The sequence below is a fragment of the Equus caballus genome, chromosome 16, assembly GCF_041296265.1.
Source record: "Equus caballus isolate H_3958 breed thoroughbred chromosome 16, TB-T2T, whole genome shotgun sequence".
In the NCBI taxonomy this organism is placed as follows: domain Eukaryota; kingdom Metazoa; phylum Chordata; class Mammalia; order Perissodactyla; family Equidae; genus Equus; species Equus caballus.
Window position 1 is genome coordinate 86,003,604 of NC_091699.1, and position 18,684 is coordinate 86,022,287.

Here is an 18,684-nt window from a genome sequence, read left to right on the forward strand (position 1 = left end):
ATGTGGGTGGGCCTCAGCCAATCAGGTGAAGGGTTTAAGAGCAAAAACTGAGTTTTCCCAGAAAAGAAGAAATTCTGCCTGAAGACAGCAGCATCAACTCCTGCCTGAGCTTCCAGCCTGCAGGCCTCCCCTACAGACTTCAGACTTGCCAGCCCCACAGTCGTATGAGCCAATTCCTTTATATATACATATATATAAACCCACACATGTATCTATGTCTATGTCTGTGTCTCTCTCTATCTCCATGTCTACTCTCCATCTCCTCTTGGTTCTGTTTGTCTGGAGAACCCTGACTGTTCTCCAACTGGATTCACTCTCAGCTGTTTTGTCCCCTTGTGCCTCTTAAGATTCAGGGCTCCACCCACAGGAGATGGAAACAAATGTGCGTTGTTCCCTTGACCTCTGGTCAAGGGGAGGAATGACCAAAGCGGGGCGGGAATCCCAGTTCTTCCTTTAGGGACCGTGACCTTGTGTGATTTCCGTAAGCTCCCTGAGCCTCTATAATTTTGTCCGTGAAATGGAGCTGGCGCTGCCGTCTCGCAGGGTGGTTGTGAGGATTTAGTGAGATCCTGAGTGGAGAGCCTGGCACATAGTGAACCCTCCTGAGAGACAGGATGGTGGCAGCTCCTGGTTAGCTATGGGGTGGTGATGGTTGAACAATGGCAATTACAGAGAGAGTTTTAGACAATTACGTTTAGCAGCATACGTTGGAAAGCAAGTTGAGGGCTGGTTTTAGGGGTTAAGGATGTTTAAAATGCAGTGAAGTATGAGATATTGAAGTGACGGCAATCTTGGGTAATTATAGATGTAATAATCTAGTGCACACTTCGGTCCAATCGTGTTGTTCAGTAGGTAAGACAGTTTGTGTGGCAAGATGAGCTGGCTCTAGCAACTGAATGGGAACATTAAATCCTCACAGTCTTTCTCCCCACTTCCTATTCTAAACGATCTTTTCCTGAATGGCTCCCGATCTGCTTCACAGATCGAATCTCATCTTCCTGGCTCGTGGGAGGTAAACCCAGTGCTCTGTTTGGTCCTCAGCCCACCAACAGGTTTGTTGGGTGACTTGGGTATCGTCGATCTGGGCACACTAAGTCCCACAGGGGTCCTGATCCCAGCCTTTGGGAGTTGAGGTTCAGAATCCGAGAGGCTTTCCTGGGGATGTATAAGATGCTAGTCACCACTGAATCAGCTCTGACTCAGGGTCTCATCTTATCTTCCTCCCAACAGCCCTGGTATTACCTCCATTTTGTGAAGGAGCGTGGAGGACTGGGAAGATTGAAAGATTTGGCTAAGGTATCCAGTTGGTTCCATAGTGTCAGAACTAGGACATTAAGCCCAGTACCCCTTGCACCCAGCCTCAGGGTCTGTCTTAGGACAGGCTTTGGGCAATTGGCTATATCCAGATGGCTCGCATAGAAACAACTGAAAAGCTCGCTCTTGTAAGATTACACAGCTCCCAGGGCAAAATTCTTCCCAGCCTTGCTCCTGGCGCACATGCCAGTACCCCGTGGGATAATGCATATAGTTCATCCTTAAACTGGAGAAATGTAATTAATGACTGAGAATACCCGCATTCCAAATAACTGAGTATTTATGGATAGAAAATGACAGATAGAAGGAAAGAAAAACATAAGACTGGTGGATAAATGGATGGATAGATGGAATAGAAGGAAAGAAGAGAGGAAGGGAAGGCAAGCAATGTTCCACCCTCACTGAAAGCACCTATCAAGCAGTTAAGGATTAATGGCTCAGTTGTCTTGTCCTCAAATGCTTTTTCAACTCAATTAAAACAGTGAAATGTAATCCTCATCTTCTGTGAATCTTTGCATGTGTGAGTCACACACATGGGATTTGTATTTAAAACTCTTTAATTGGTACCTCTAGCAAGAGATGTACATTGCCTCTAATTAAGTGATGGCAAATGTTACCCTATGATTTCAGAGGCACACCTCTTGCTGTCTGGGTGATGTAGGAATTTCTGCTCATTGGAATCAAAGCGCTGCTAATTGCTTCAGACACTGGAGGTGCCAGCAGGGCAAAGGCGTGCTCACCTCATTTATCAGTGTGCTGGGTACTGTGTTAGGACCTGTGGACATCATGACTAGGATGCTACCACTCCCTCAAGAGGGCTCACAGTTCTGCGGGAAAGAGGGACGGGGAAATAGCTAATGGCAATGCCATGGACCTGTGGCATGACAGCAGGCAGTACAGGGTGATGTGGGGGTACAGAGGAGGACACCTGGAGGAGGTGGGGCTGGAGCTGCATCTGGAAGGATGTACAGGCAGGAGTCACGAGAAAGGAGTGTGAGGAGAGGGGTAGACGGCACCATGAGGGGAAAGTCATGGGTAATTGAGGGGGCTGGGCTCTTGGGTGGCTCCACCTAATGTTGTGGTGGACAGGAGAGCTGCTGAGGCATCCTGGGCAGGGAAATGCGGGGTGAGATTCGCCTTGCGGCAGGCTTGCCTCTCACCTGGACAGGATCCTATCCCACCCTCACTCTGAGGCGGGGGATAAAAATGCTTTTAAAAATGTCTTATGATTATGTAGTTAGGAGTCATTTTATGGCAGGAACAGACGCCCACTCAAACTAGTACAAGTTAAAAAAAAATGGTGGTCGGGGAAGAGCTACTGAGAGGCTTCACTTGGCAACCTCAGACACCCCGCGGCAGGCTGATGAGCCCATGAAGGGTGAGCAGGGCCCGGACTGGAAAACATGAGTAGGGGCCAGCCTCTGTATCTCCTGCAGCTGCTTGAGCTGCTGCTCTGCCCTCTGCTTGTCAATTCCTGTTTCCGCTGCCTCTTGGCAGATTGGCTTTCTCTGATTTTAATGGTTTCTCAGCTCCCCCTAAACTTTGAGTGGTCTTTGCATGAAACACCAGCCCCAGCTCCTTATGAACTTTCAAGTGCCCATTGTCAAATAAACGGTAGTTTCTGGGCCTCTTGAATGAAAGTTTCAAGATCCAATCAATTGGACTAGCCTACTCCACCCATCAGTTTCCCCGTGGTCAGATGCCCACCCTGGTCTAGGCAGCTCTCCCAGGGGATCAGGTCAGAAGGGGAAGTTGGGCGTGACAGGCAAAACACCAGGCTGACCACTAGAAGATCTATTTGCCAGGGTATAGTTGACCTTACTAGAGCTTTTTGCAATCAGTATGGCATGTTTTTTATTCACAGTTCATTTTTCCCAGAGAAGTATTGGAGTTCTGGGGATTGAGGAGCTAGCAATGGCCAGAGGGTCAACTTTAGGATGAAAGTAGAAAGATTCAAAGGGTACATCATCAGCCACTTGGCCCCACGGCTCAGATCAAGCATTAAGGCACTTTTTCACGGGTGGGAGCAAAGAGAAGAGAGCCAAGGAATTCTGAAAACGCGTGTGTGCTCTAGTTGAAGGCGCATTGGGTGGCAAGACCTGATTTCTCTGTAAATGGAGCAGAAATGTCACACTGATGTTTCTTCTGGACGAGTGAAAAGACATAGGCATTTTCCAGACACTGAAACATGGCAAGAGACAAGACAGGCAAGAAGCAGTCCTAAGGGGGTACGATACGACAGAGCGCAGCCCCGAAAAGACTCATGTGGCAAACGGGGATGTTATCTTGTCCGTTCTTCTCAAGTTACATCCAAGTGAGGCAAAGCATGAGCTGACTGGCCTCAGTCTATTGGGACAAAAAGGCCAAACATTTGTCAGAGGAGGGGACAGATTAATAAGAAATCATAGCCAAGCCACAAGCATCAATACCTACTGCTTCTTTCTGGGAAGGAAGTGGATGGTTCTCTAGTGTCTCGTGAAGCCAGGGTTTGGAAGTCCTCCTGGATGATTCTGCACATGCCAATAAGCCCTGGGTGAGGTAGATGCTATCCATCAGTCCAGCCTGTGGCTGCCTTGCCCCTCGAACTTTGTTTTCCAGCCAAACCTGACTATTCACATGTCCCTCGTGGGGTACCAGGTGCTTCTACCATCAGGCCTTTGCCTGTTCATCTTCCTCTGCCTGAGACCCTCTCTCAACATCCTTTATCCCTGCTTAACTCCTACTGCTCATGACCTAGAATCTACTCTCTCCAGGAAGTAATTCTGGATTACCGTGGCTGGGTTAGTGCTTCTCCTTTTTTTCTCCATAGCACTCTGCTGTCCTCTTCTCCCCTCCCTCTTACCATCCAGGTTATCATGGATCCCTCTCTGGCCTGAGAGTCCCTTGAGGGTAAGGACTTTATTTTTGCCCCATATTGCATTGAGGTATAATTCACATGTAAAAAATCCACCCTTTTAAAATGTGCGGTTTGATAACTTTTGACAAAAGCACGCAGAAGTGTAACCACCACCACACCTGAGAGACAGAAGAATTCCATCATCCTGGAAAGCTCCCTTGTGCCCCTTTGCAAGCAAACTCCATCCCACCTCCAGACCTTAGCAACCACTGATTCGTTGTCCATCCTTATACTTTGACATTTTCTAGAATGTCACATGAATGGCATCAAGCGGCCTGTAGTCTTTCGTGTCTGACTTCTTTCACTTCATTTCACCAGTGAAATGCTTTGGAGCGTCATCTGTTTTGTTGTATGGATCAGTAGCTGATTTCTTTTTATTGCTGAGTAGGTGCCCATCATATGGATATGCTGCAAAATTTGTTTATCCTTTCGCTAGTTGATGGCACTGTTCTGGGTAAAAATCCTATGAATATTTACATACAGGGCTTTTTGTGTAATTTATGTTTTCCTTTCTCTTGGGTAGATCCTAGGAATGGAATTGCTGAGTCATTTTATAAGAAATAGCTAAAGTATTTTCCAAAGCGACTACGTTATTTTACATCCTTTCCAGCGATGTATGAGAGTTTCAGTTGCTTCACGTCGTCAGAACTTGGCATGGACGGCCTCAGTTTAACCATCTAGTCATGGTGTGGTGACACACCATTGTGGCTGTAATTTACGCATCCCTGATGACTGTTAATGTTGAGCATCTTTTCATGTTCTTATTTGCTGTCCATACATTTATTTTGGTGACAGATCTGTTCAAATTTTTGCCCCTTTTTTGCAGATTATTTGTCTTATTATTGAGTTACAGGAGTTCTTTATATATTTTGGATACGAGTCCTTTATGAGATTTGTTTGGCAAATAGTTACTCCCAGTCTGTGGCTTAAAAAAACAAACTTTCTTAAAAGTGTTTTTCAAAGAATAGAAGTTTATATTTTTTATAAAATTTGATGTATCAATTTTGTCTTTGGTTCATGCTCTTTTTGTCACTTCTAATAAATCTTTGTCTAACTGAAGGACACTAAGTTTTTATTCCATGCTTTCTTTTAAACCATTTATAATTTTAACTCCTGCCTTTAGGTCCATGATCCATTTAGAGATAATATTCTGTGCATGGTGTGCAGTATGACTGAAATTCTTTTTTGTTTGTTTGTTTGTTTGGATTTGGATATCCAATTTTTCCAGCAGCATTTAACGAAAAGACCATCCTTTCCCTGCATTGAATTATCTTGGAAGTTTTGTCAGAAATTAATTCACCTTAAGTATATGTGTCTGTTTCTGCACTCTTTATCCTTTCTATTGATCTATATGTCTATCTTTATGTCAATACCACTCTATCTTGATTAAGCTAGCTTTACAATAAATCTTAAAATCAGGTAGTATAAGTCCTCCAACTTTTCTCTTCTTTTTCAAAACTCTTTTGGCTATATCAGGTCTTTTTCATTTCCATATATACTTTAGAATTAGTTTATCCATTACAAAATTCTGCTATTATTTTGATTTTGATTTGATTGATTCTATAGATCAATTAAGGGAAAATTTACATCTTAACTATATTGAGCCTACCAAATCATGAGTGCTGTCTGTCTCTCCGTTAAGACCTCTTCTTCAAATTCTCTCAGCAATGTCTTAGTTTTTGGTCTACAGATCTTGTATGTATTTTGTGAAAGTTATTTCTAAGTGTTTCATGTTTTTTGATGCTATCATATTAGTATTTTTTAATTAAATTTCCAATTGTGTATTAGTACATAAAAATATAAAAGTACATAAAAATATAATTGATATTTATATATCAACTTTCTATACTGTGGCCTTCCTAAACTCACTTATTAGTTCTAGTAGAATTTTAGTAGCTTCCATAGATTTGCTTCATTGATGATCATGTTCCCTGTGAATAAAGACAATTTTACTTTTTAATTTCCCATCTAATTTTTTTCTTGCCTTATTGCACAGGTAATAACCTCCGTACAATGTGAATAGTACAATATCAGTAAGAGTGGACATCCTTGTATTCTTCCTGCTCTTGAGGGGAAAGCATTCACTCTTTAACTATTAAGTGTCATGTTGGCTATAACTTTTTATAAAAGTTTTTGATCATACTGAGGAAGTTCTCTTCTATTCCGCATTTGCTGATAGTTTTAATTATGAATGGATGTTGAATTTTGTCAAATGCTTATTTCAGGAACTTCCCTCCCCCCATTTCATCCCCAATGCTTAAACCTATTTTTGCACATTTTGTGTACTCCATAAATATTTGTTTATTGAGCCGGGCTAAATACCTGTGAGTGTGCAAGGCCACAGTTCAGCCACTTAGAAGCATAAGAGGAGCTAGGGGAACTTCAGAGTATCTGAATGCCTATTCATGTCGTGGGTATACTAGACTGGCCTAAATGATCTCACGCAATTTTCACAACATTCCTATGAAGTAGGTATCTCTATTTTACAAATAAGGAATGAGTAATAGATGGAATGATTGAAAATCTATAATATAGTTGAGGTTGGGAAAGAATTCCTGCATTTCATAACTCAATAGAAATAAAAAGACAATCATTGGGTTCAGAAAACAAAAAATATACAAAGGAGTCTAGTTTCAAATATGATGCAAGTTAAAATGGAGTGTAATTCTGCCATTTGATGGAGCGAAAGAATCAAGAGTCAAGTTGGTCTGGATACAAGGCTTGTTGTCCTTGGAATGACTATTGGACAACTAAGAAGAAAAATAACTCTTGTACAATAATTGGCTCAGCCATGAACCATATCCTCATAGTCAAAATAATATAAATTTAAGTTATTAGTTTAACTCTGAGGATTTGATCTACAGACAAAGCAAAGAAGATTTAATTTTGGTTACACATCAAAATGCGAATGTTTATCAACCTTGACAAAGCAAAAGTTGAGATAGATCTGAAGGAAGTCAGAAAGTGGGAGAGAAATGAGGAAATTTTAGGGATGTTAACATTCTTATTTTCCAAAAAGGGAACATTTAAACCTCCTGAGCATGTTTCTCACCTGCAAAATGAGATATAAAGTCTTATCTAATGGGGTTGTTGTGAGGATTAATGAATATGTCAAATGCTAATACGTGATAGGTGCTCAACTAACTATGGCAATGATAGAGGGAAGGAAAGGGAGGCAGGCCTGCGGGTAGAAGGGAATAAACCCATCCCCACTAATGAGGGAAAACCTCGACTTTCAGGTCTATAAATCACTTCTCCTGCCAATACTGTCACTGCCCAGAGAGAAAGGTGGTGAGTCTAAGTAATGAAAGGTCAGGGGCTGTGTGTCCAGCCTAGGACATCTGAATGACATGACAACCCTGTGAGTGGTGTCCTCTTCCCCATTTTACAGTTGAGGGAGTTAAAACTCTGAGTGGCCAATGACTTGCATAGGACTAGCCCTGAAATGGCTAAGCCAGGCCTGAGACCCAGAAACTGTGACTTAGATTCCATTGTCTGCCATCGAGCCAAGTGGCCCAATGAGTTTGAAACACGAGGTGAGCTCCAGGTGTATCCTCTGTACACATTTCTAATGAATAGGCCCCTAGGTTTCATTAAAGAGAAAAAAAAGCATTAATTGTTTCTCCCAACAGCTGCGAATTATTTACACTGCATTTGTGTTGATGGCTAATGAAAGAGCAAAGGAGTGTGTGGACAGCCCAAGGTGGCTGTTATTCTTCCAGGGTCCATAATGAAGCCAACACGTGAGCATGGATGAGCCTGCCGCCCCCTCCAGAGCTGCAGTAGGCAGAGCTGCTCTCTGCCCTGTGCATGACTCAACCAGCAGAGATGGGTCTCAGGGCCCAAGACCTGAGACCAGCAAGGCTATGTCCTTGCCCCACTAAACCACCTCTCGGTCAGTTCACGGTTGCTGTAGAATGGGTGAGAAGGAGCAGAGTGGTGGCCCGGGTTGAGGCTACTACCAATTCTGGAGCAACTCCTAACTGACCTTTTGAAGCATGATGGGGTGCAAAGGGGACAGGAGCCACCACAACAGAGTTGTTCGCAGTTCTATAAGCTCTTGCTTTGCCATGGCTCTTGAAAAATATGTAATATAATATGTTTAGATACATTATAATGTGTTATCTATTATAGTGTATATTACATATATATTATCATGTGAATGTGTACATGCATGTGTGTGTGCTTTTTACATGCCACGAAGTATGAGAGAGTTTTTGGCTTCCCCAGTTGTTAGTTAGTAGCCCTGTGGCCGTCTTGGGAAAATCGCACCTTGTGAAAGTGGTGTCTGCATCATTTTTCTGAGGATCGCCCTACCTCTCAGGTTGCTGTGGGCAGCATTACGTACATGGCGACACCTTTTAAACTGTGAAGCAGGGGTGAGGACTGGCATCAGGACCCCTTGATGAGTCCAGGGCTCCCTCTAACCCGTGATTTTGTTTCTAAAGCACCTACTCTGCACCCAGACTTCTGGAGTGTATGTGGGCAAACAAAAGGCAAACCAAGGAGATCAGACTAATATTTTAGAAAGATTATTCTTGCTGCCAGTGTGGAGGAGGAATTGGAGTGGGACAGGACTTCTTACTGGAAGACCAGTCAGGAGGCCACTGCAGCCATCCAGATAGGAAACAGCTGGGCCGGAGCCGAATCAAGGAGATGGAACTGGCAGAAGTGGGATATTCACCAGAGAAAATTCTCACGTAGGAATGTTGCATCAATCCTAGCACAGTCTTATTTAAATTCCTCACCCTTCATTAGTACCTGTGGACTATAAGAATCCTGAATTCGTTTGTTAGGACTGCCTTAACAAAGTACCACAAACTGTGTGGCTTAGAACGACAGAAATTTATTGTCTCACAGTTCTAGAGGCCAGAAGTCCAAAATCGAGTTGTTGGCAGGCTCATGCTTGCTCTGAGAGTGTAAGGGAGGAACCTGTCCCAGGCGTCTCTCATAGCTTTCCGTACTTCCTTGGCTTCTGGCAGCACAACTCCAGCCTTCAGATGGCATTCTCCCTCTGTGCACGTGTCTCTGTGTCCAAATTTCCCCTTTTGATAAGGCCACCGGTCATTTTGCATTAGGGCCCTCCCCAATGACGGCGTTTTAGCTTGATTACCTCCGTGAAGACCACATTCCAAGGTACTGAAGATTAGGTCTCCAGCCTATCATTTTTTCAGAACACAATTCAACCAGTAACATATATTTGATATGTATTCTAAGTGCATTAATCTTTCATTAGATAATATATCATTCAGCTGGTCGAATTATTGAAGAGCAACTTAAATTGCTAGATCATTTAGAGCATTGAGATAGACACAGTCTTAAATGATCAGAAAATATTCAAGTATCTGTTGCATCTTTACACATATGTTGGTACTTGTATATTTATGCATATAAAATGCAGTAACAGCTCTAATGATGAATTGGATTAGGTCAAGGTCAGAAATCCCAGCACACAGCCATAATCTGCTAGTTTGTTGATCGATAATGGACTTTAATTCTGAAACATCTATTAATAGATAGTAGCATTTGAGAATTAAAGCTTTTAATCAATTTTTAACAAAATCTATCTACACCAGGCATCCAGAAATAGAAATAATGGGATTTTGGTTAGGCGAAAGATCCATGGTCTTAAAGGCAAAAACTGTATGTGAATCTCTGTGCTGCCCTTAATCTTTGTGTGCCTCTTGTGAATTGTTGAACCTCTCCCTGAACCTCACTTCTCTGAAGCTTCCTTGGGTATAAAATGAGACTAACACGCTCTGTGTCCTTCATGTGGTTGTTAGATGAGAGCCTATGATTGGGCAAATGTACAATATTAATAATATTATTATGGGTTAGTTATTCAACCGGTCATCTTAAAAGTCAATCTTTTTGTTTTATTTTTTCCATTGTTTTCTAGTCAACAAGCACAAGCCATGGATCGAGACTTCGTATCATGGAGTCATAACTGAGAACAATGACACAGTCATTTTGGACCCACCACTTGTAGCCCTGGATAAAGATGCACCAGTTCCTTTTGCAGGTGAGATGATGGCTTGGCATGGCTGGGCTTGGCTCACTTTCGACACTTGTTGGGAAACCTCCACGAAGTCCAGGTTCAGGATCTATAGCTATTGTCGCCACCCTGTGCCTCTCATAGATCAGCTTGTGATTTAAAGCTGTATGCCTCTGCTGATTTCTGGTGTGGATTTTGTATCTCCTTATGGTTTTTTTCCTTGGTTTTGCCTCCACTGCAAGACCCTTATTTCTTCTTCTGAGAGATGGTATATTGCTGATGTGGCCCCTGGAGTTGGAAAAGTTGGGCTAGGAAGGGCCATAGGGGAATCTTCCCTCTAGAAAGATGATAAAGTGTGTGACCTGCTGTCCCCACTACCCACATAGCGTGGACAGGTGGAGAATTGTAGCTTGGTAGATAGGTAAGAGAAAAGGGAAGAAAAAGGACCAGGAAATATTTGCTAAGGGCAGGATGGGGCCATGCCTTTGAGCTTCAAAGTGGGTGTGGCTTTTGGAGGAAGAATCTGGAGGCAGTGACATTTTGCCCCCTGCAGCTTGTGGCTGGAGAATCTTCTCACTGTCATCAAGACTACTGCTGCTTCCTCCTCTAACCTCCTGCAAGGCCAAGGCCCAGGAGGGGTGTGTTGTGAAGAATCTGGCTGTGTCTCATGTTTCCATCGATTTTGGCAAAGTTAAGGGGATGGGTGATGGCAAGGGGAGGAGGGATTGAACAAAGAATTTCTGAAGATGCCTGCATCATGAGTAATATTGTTAACATTTTATAACTGTCAGGAGAAAGACAGGAAATTTAATGAAGGTTTTCAAGATTTCTAGAAGATTGCTTTATGATAGATGGGTGCCAGGCTGAGGTTTTCCCCATGATGAAGTCTATTTTTTCTGACAGTTTGTCTGCTGCATTATGAGCTACTTGGGCAGAAAAAATTGGCTCTTTCACACTTCTAAGAGATAAGCTCTGTGAAGGCCCTTTTTTCATTACAGAATATTATAAAGTAAGGAGCGAGGGGGTGGGTTAAATGGGGAAACTCAGCGTTATGTGAAGATAAACCCATAAGCGTTCTTGCAGAGCATGGGGGAGATACTTCTGACTTTCAGAAGAAGGTTTTATCTTTATTTTATGTAGAATGATAACTTCCAAGGGCACCTACCTGTGACTTCCATGGCGTTTAGATTTGGGACATTTCCATGTATCTTCCAGCCATCCTCAGAGGTCTCAGCTCAACCAAATTCCACTTGGAAGTGTAAATCACAAAAGATGAACTATCTTCCCCAAAGCTTCTTTGCCAGCCTGGGAATATTCCAACTCATCCCCTTCTTGGACATAACTGAACGGTATTGAGCTTAATCAACAATTCTTCACAACCCCCTAGAAATGCAATTTTAAAACAAACACTAGCAAAAATGTTCGGATCATGGAAATATTTGGTTTGGCATGCATTGTGTGCTTAAAAAAATAGAGACAACATTTAGAAATTGGGAGATGTAGCATAAAAATGCAGGATTCTGGTTTATCTTGGTAAGTCAGATCGGAAATACACAGCTGAGTCGCGGCTCCCCTCTCCAGACTGAGCGTGTGCTCCTGGCTTCCCTGTGCCTCTTTGCTCACAGCCCGTGTGGAGGTCCTTCACCAAGCAGCTCCTCCCATTCACCTCTCCATTCAAGTGTGCGGCTCTCTTTAAAGCATAACAGAGAAAACCAATGACGTTACACGGGAAGTAAATGGATGCCATTAGGTCGCTTCAGTGTAGTGAGGCTAACACTTTAAAAGCTGAGGGATGTGTCTGATTATTCCTTATGTCTGCCCTCAGTGTAGCCCTGTTCTCATCCAGTAGTGACCTGGGAAGCTGACGTTGTTGAGTAAGCTGTTCTCATCCAGTAGTGACCTGGGAAACTGACGTTGTTGAATAAGCTGATCTACAGTAAAGTTATAAGCTCTCTAATGTGCAGAGCAAAAGGGAGGGAAAAAATGCTTAAAGCAAATCTGATATTTGAAAGTTTGGATTTACAAAAGATTACTTACCTTCCTTGGTTGTAGGGCTAGAAGGACGATTAATAATTTCACCTGACGATTCATCAAAGGATTTCCTTAAGTCATAAATCCATCAGATGCCATTAAACTTGAATTTGTATTCTGACCATTGGATGTGCCCACAGGTTTTCAGGCAGATCTTGAATCTAAGGGTTGCTTCTAAGCCAAGCCCTGAGCAGTTATTTCCATCTGAAGCCAATTTCTATACTCCTCCTGATATTTGCAGCTGCATAAAAAAAAATCTAGCTTAATGCATCAAAATACAATCTTCCAAACTCTTAAGAGTAAAAAATAAAGGTGCTTTTTAGAATGGTCAAAGCTGTTTTTCTCAGTGTTATTTATGATCGCTCTAAGACAGGACACGGGCACTAGCCATCCATCCCCACTGCAGGCATTTATTTTAAAACATTTATCTTAAAAGGAAAATACTGAAGATTTATTTTGGATCCCTATCATTCTCATAAAATTGAAAACTTCCTATCTGCCAGCTCCATCACTTCTCAAAGTCAACTGCAGCTCTCGTCCCCTTATCAACGGCTGTCGTACTGGGTGTCAGTTTCCCACTCCTTCCCAGTGGTCTTTATTTCCAATTTAGCCTATGAGCTGAGCTTTAAGCTTATTCGGACGCGGTTCCATCCATATCATTTTTGCTCTGTCTTGTTTCTCTTGTGATTTCCTCTTTAAAAAAAGTTTTTTAAAGAAAAATTTCCTATGTAAAATATCATTTAAATGAAAATCATGATTGCATTTTGCATATAAATGCGAAGTTCAGGGATGTAAAATAGCTTTTATTGTATATCTCCTAATTAGAGTGTTTATTATAGAAAATGTGAAAAAAATAGCAAAGTACAAAAAAGTATGAAAAATGTTTTCTTACCCCAGAGAGCCTCTGTTAACATTTTAGTGTACTTCCTTCCAGTCATTTTTCTACTTTTTTCCTCAAAAGTTGTGATAACACCTCATATTCAATACTATAACTTACAATAGTCTTACTGTCTTCATCTGTAAAATAATATAAGCTTCTCCATACAATAACGTATTGATTAAACTTAAAGAATGTCTATGATGCATGTTGCAATGATTCAACATATAGTGGAAGTTTAATAAATTTGAGTTTCCTTTTCCAGATCCTTCTCTCTGCCCATTTCTTAGAGGAGATAACTAATGCACAGAGTGTTCAAGCAACTTTCCCAGTATCCCAGAGCAGACCGGTGCTTCTCACCACTCGCTCTGAGTTCCTTTTTCCTATGATATAGTCTTTTGATCCCTGCCCCACATGATCAGTAGAGGCACCGACTCTCCATCACCGAAACCCCCCTCAGACCCCAGTCAAGTCCGTTAGACCCGACTCTATTCTCAACCTAGTGTCTGAGCCCAGTGGACGTGACCTTCTTAGAGAATCAGAGACAGAAAAATCCTTGAGTAGTAATGCAAATCCTGTCCACTGCATGGCAAAAAATGATAATGAAAGCAAACTGGGCACATTGTGAACTTATTAATTTCTACATGAGCCCCACTGAGGCCTGTTAGGAAACTGTGGAGACTTTTAAATTTGAAGGGAATTAGATTGCCTTTCAGAGATAATAGAACTGCTCATTTATCTACATTGGGCCAGTCTGCACTTGTCTTTCGTAAGGCCAGGGCAGCAGAGAATGATCAGGCATAATTGGCTGGCTTCTCAGGCTGGGTGACTCTCTGAAGGCTGCCCAGAAGGTTCCTGGGACGTGGTTTGGCTGGTTCGATTATGTGGTTGCAGCAGAAGGTGCTCTTGCCTCCGTGGTTAACTCCGTTTGCCCTCCTTGTTCTGCACAGCATCTGCCCATCCATCTGCCTCCTTGTCTTTGGACCTGCTCGGGGTGCTTGTCCGTGCTCCAGGCCCCACAGGTGCCTGAGGCAGGACCCTCGCTGAAGGCTTGTGTATCCATGCTGTCTTATGGTGAGAAGGGAATGCAGACTGTGCACAGTCAAGGCTTTGAGCAAACCCACGTGGTTTTACATTTAGGCTCTGCCCTTGGCTAGCTGCATGCACTCACGTGAGTTACTGAACTCCTCCCAGGGGCAGATTCCTCATATTTAAAATGAGGGTAAAGCAGTACCTACTCCTGGGTCACTATGTGGACACTAACACAAAATGCCTAAAGCACTCTCTGGCAGCCAGTAGATGTCCAGGATACCCCAGTTCTGATAATCTGAGCTGTGGTAACAATGAGAGTAATCAGAGTAATTGTAATCTTATTATTATCAATAAACCACAAGTGTTTTATTCATTTTAGGTTGATTACAATGATGTGATTATAATCTGTGATAATGATGCTAAGGAAAGGAGAAAAGTAAGTTTGAAGTTTGTTCTAGAGACTTGATGGACTATCAATCTGTGCTGCCTAGATTGTGTGGTTATGTGGCAGTATGGGGACAATCGGTTAAATAATGTAGGGGAAAGTCCTTTGGGAAGAGTAGTGCAGAACTCTGTAAACGTTAGTTGGGAATTAATTTCCTTACATTCTACCTATAATTTATCTCTGTGCAGTAATCTATTGCAAGGTATACTTTTAGATTACTGCAAAGCATGCGCCCTTTTATTATAAACACACCCCCCACCTGCACATATGTGTGCCAGCCGCTGCACACACAGTTACATTCAAGCCTCACACCAACCCTATAGAACAGGTAGGTCAGCGACTGTGATTCTGTCTTACCAAATGAGGACCTTGAGACTTAGAGAAATGAAATAACTAATCAAGATTACTCGCTAAGGATGGATCAGCCTTTCATGCAGCTCCAGACCCTCAGATGCCAAGTCCTGCCTTCTTTCCCCTCTGCCAATTGTCCAGCAGAAGTAGAAGATTTACATGGTCCCTGCTCACAGCGTTCAAGAATCCTGAATCCCGTGCGCAGTGAGTCATTCCCTTCTAAGTTCTTTTTCAATCTTTCTGATTACGTTAGGGAGAACGGCATAGTTTGGGACGCCCCAGGATGTCTTCAGCCCCTCTCAAACACTTGCTAATCTCTCTTTTCGACAAAGAAGGAGCAAGTTTGTCTCATAACATTCCATAGGCAACAGCATCGAGCTAGAATTTTAATAACATTCTGTTGTATTTTGTTTAGGTTACTTTCTATTTGAGGCTGGCTTTTCAGTTGTTTTCCTTTTAAGTAAATTCATTTATTATTATAAATTCATCTGAGTTTTTTGTAAACCCAAATATAAAGAAAAATGTCAGTAAATAAGTAGTTAGGTAGTTTATGGCAGTGGAAAAACCATGAGACGGGTCTAAGTACCACGTGGGACACCGTGCAATAACCACACCTGGGCCTCACTCCGCCACCCAGCAGCCTCAGGACCACCCTCCCCGGACCCAGACATCCTCAGTCTGCCCTGCCCCTGGCTCTCTGAGCTGTGGTCCTGGCAGCAGGGGGCCACCACTGTCAGCCTCACAGTGGACGTGCCTCTCTGTTCCAAGTTGGTTTGTGTGGGGTCTTTCCTGAGGGCCAGAGGCAGGGTGCTCCTGGTGTCCCAGCATGCTCTATGAGTGTTCACTTAGCCTGAGCCAGAGGTCGATTCATAGCAGTCTCTGCAGTGAATTGGGTTCAGACCTCTCTGGAATCCATAATCTGGGCTACTGCCTTGGATCTCACAGACTTGGAATCAAGAATAAACAGGAAGCAGAAGGATGTGGACCAGCGTCTATCCTTTCGAGTACATGTGAAAATTACTAAAAAGAATAAAGAATAAAACAAAAATAACCCACGTTCCTGAGACCCTACTAGGCTTTTTTCTATTCATATAAGGATAAACAGTTCTTATTAATTGAGATCACAGTATATACAGCTCAGAGTCTTTGTGTTTTCACTTTCACAGACATTTCCCAAGCTGACTAAAATATATTCAAAAATGTTTCTTAAGAGTATACATAATTATACATCATATAGCCATATCATAGTTTATTTAACCATTTCACTATTTTTGTATATTCAGGTTGTTTACAATATTTTTCCATTTTTAAAAACTAACACCGCCATGGGCAAGTTTGTTTGAAATACCTTTCTTAAACAAACACAGGAGTCATGATTTTGTGCTTATGGTTTAGTTCATAGATGGTGAGAAAAAAGCAGATATGTTCTATTTTCAGTGACAGATTGCGGTTGTGTGGTTAAATGTTTTTGCTGATACGATCTGTGATTGCCCAATTTTTGAGCAGATGGTGGGGTTCAGATTAGATGAAGTAAGAACTGGACCCAGCTCCACTCCTGTGTGCAGCCTGTGGCGGAGCCCTTGGTCCCGTGTCCGCAGGCCTCAGCCTCCATCCCCGAGAGAAATTCTCCTGCTCACCATAGTAACTGCGATCTAAGGGTTTCCAATTGCAGGCAAGATGTGATTTGAGAACTCATCAGGGCCATACAGAAGTTGCTTTAAAGCTGAATAAAATGGAGGGATGAGGGCACAGCCACCAGTAAATAGGCCAGAAGACCTGGTCAAGTTGATGCTTGTGGTCTCTAGGGAGGGTGACAATGAAAGGGTCCATTTATAGTACCTAGGAACAGCAAAGCTCATTGGACCCCATGGTCCTGACTCTGTTGGTGCTGGAGGGGCCTGACTGGGAGAAAGAAAGACAGATGTATCCATCACTCTGGAATTAAAATATTGGTTTGGCTCTGTTCCTTGGTTCTCTTTGTTCTGCCAGCTTGGCAGCTGCCAGCCTTGAGAGTGACTGATAGGAGATTGGGGCATATTTGGGGACCTTTCTTGGGTATCCCTTCATAGACACTACATTCACTCCAGTTTTTCCCTTTCATACTTTGTACTTTAGGGCCAGTCAAGGAGGAAGAAGAGAGTGAGGGTCCCAGGTAAATACTGACAGCAGGAGAGAGGCTCCATGGAGGTAGGAGGCTATCCACCTGTGACCTTAAACTCAATGAGAAGACTCTGGCAAGGTCCTGCTCCAATTCAAACTAATGTTTCAAGGAAAACTAGTGTGTGTTTGTGGGTCATTCTCCATCAGTCACGCTGAAGAGTAAGGGACATTTAGGGAGGCACACGAGGCTGTTTGCCTGGGACTGAGGATTTCCTGGGACGTGGGACTTTCAGTGTTAAAACCGAGAAGGTCCTGGTCACCCCAATAGGATGTGGAGTTCCAGGTTAGAAAGCTGGAGTGTTGAAAATAGGAGAAAGCTTGAGGGAAGCCCTTGAATGTAGGAATTTCAGGTCTTCTGGGATTCTGAATTAATGGCAGTATTATACTAGAACAAGATGAAAAGTGAAATTATTAGTAATAGCAGGACCAGCCTTTAGAGTAACTGTGCGAATTAGAAACAAGTGCCCTTTCCTACAGGCATATGACTAGCAAGTGGAGAAAGAGATGGATTTCAGCCCCTGCTTGTCACCTTGGCTGTCCATCCTTGTACAGAAAACAAGCTGCGCACACACCACTGAAAATTGGCTAACACTTATTAATCGCTGACTATGTACCAAGCACTGAACAAGGTCTTCTACACACACTCTCTCATAGAATTTTTGCAAGAGCCCTCTGAAATAAGCATTGTCATGATCCCTATTTTACAGAAGGAGAGACTGAGGCTAAACCCAGATATGTAATTTACTCAGAACACAGTATTCATGGTGAAGTTGTAGGTCCAACCAGATGTCTCAGTTAGGTGTTGCTGTGCACCAACCACCCCAAAACTTAGGAGCATCAAAAAGCAGCCATTAATTCTTTCTTGTGACTCCACGTGTTGATCGGGCAGGTCTGCTCATCTGAGCCCATCTCAGCTGCGCTCAGCTGGGCTCGTTCAGGTGTCTGTGGGCAGCAGCTGGGTAGGCTGTAGGCTGGCTGGTCTGGAGTAGCCTTACCTGGGATGACACTGGTCTCCCCCATGTATTCTGCCAGCAGGCTAGCAGAGGCATCAGACACGTGAGCATGTCTCTGTGGTGACTGCAGAGAAGCATAACGTGCACAGAAATGTGCAAGCATTTTTGCAAGCAGCTACTTGGGACAAGTCTGTTGCTGTCCCACTGGCTAAACAAATCACATGGCCAAGCCCAGAGTCAGAGTAGGAGTAGACTACCAAGGGCACGGGGGGTGACAAGTTAGGGTCATCAGTGTGGTCAGTCTGTCACAGCATGCCATTAGCCCACAGTTATTCACATCCCTTCTTCATGCAAAATATACTCACCCTATCCTGGGACTCCTAAAAGTTGTATCCAGTCATGGCATCTGGCTTGAAGCCCAAGACTTTGTCCTCCTCATCAGGTCTGGATGCACTCCTCTAGGTCCAGAGACCTGTGAGCTAGAAGGAAAGTTATCTTTCCCCACGCACCCTTCAGGGGAGGGAAAAGCTCAACAGGCTCCCACTCACGGAAGGGAAGAACGGAAGTACGCGGCACTCACTGGGCTGGCCCGGAGGAATCCTGACGTTCTGCTGGAAAAGTGTTGCCAGG

At 43.2% G+C, this 18,684-nt stretch overlaps 1 protein-coding gene across 2 annotated transcripts in view; it reads left to right on the forward strand.

Moving 5' to 3' along the window:
• The window catches only part of CLSTN2 (calsyntenin 2), a 552,389-nt gene that overhangs the window by 203,826 nt on the left and 329,879 nt on the right, over nt 1-18,684 (forward strand). For both annotated transcript variants that reach the window (XM_070238231.1, XM_023621018.2), the window contains exon 2: nt 10,110-10,232. In XM_070238231.1, coding sequence (XP_070094332.1) covers nt 10,110-10,232 — 123 coding nt within the window. The remainder of the gene's footprint in view (nt 1-10,109; nt 10,233-18,684) is intronic.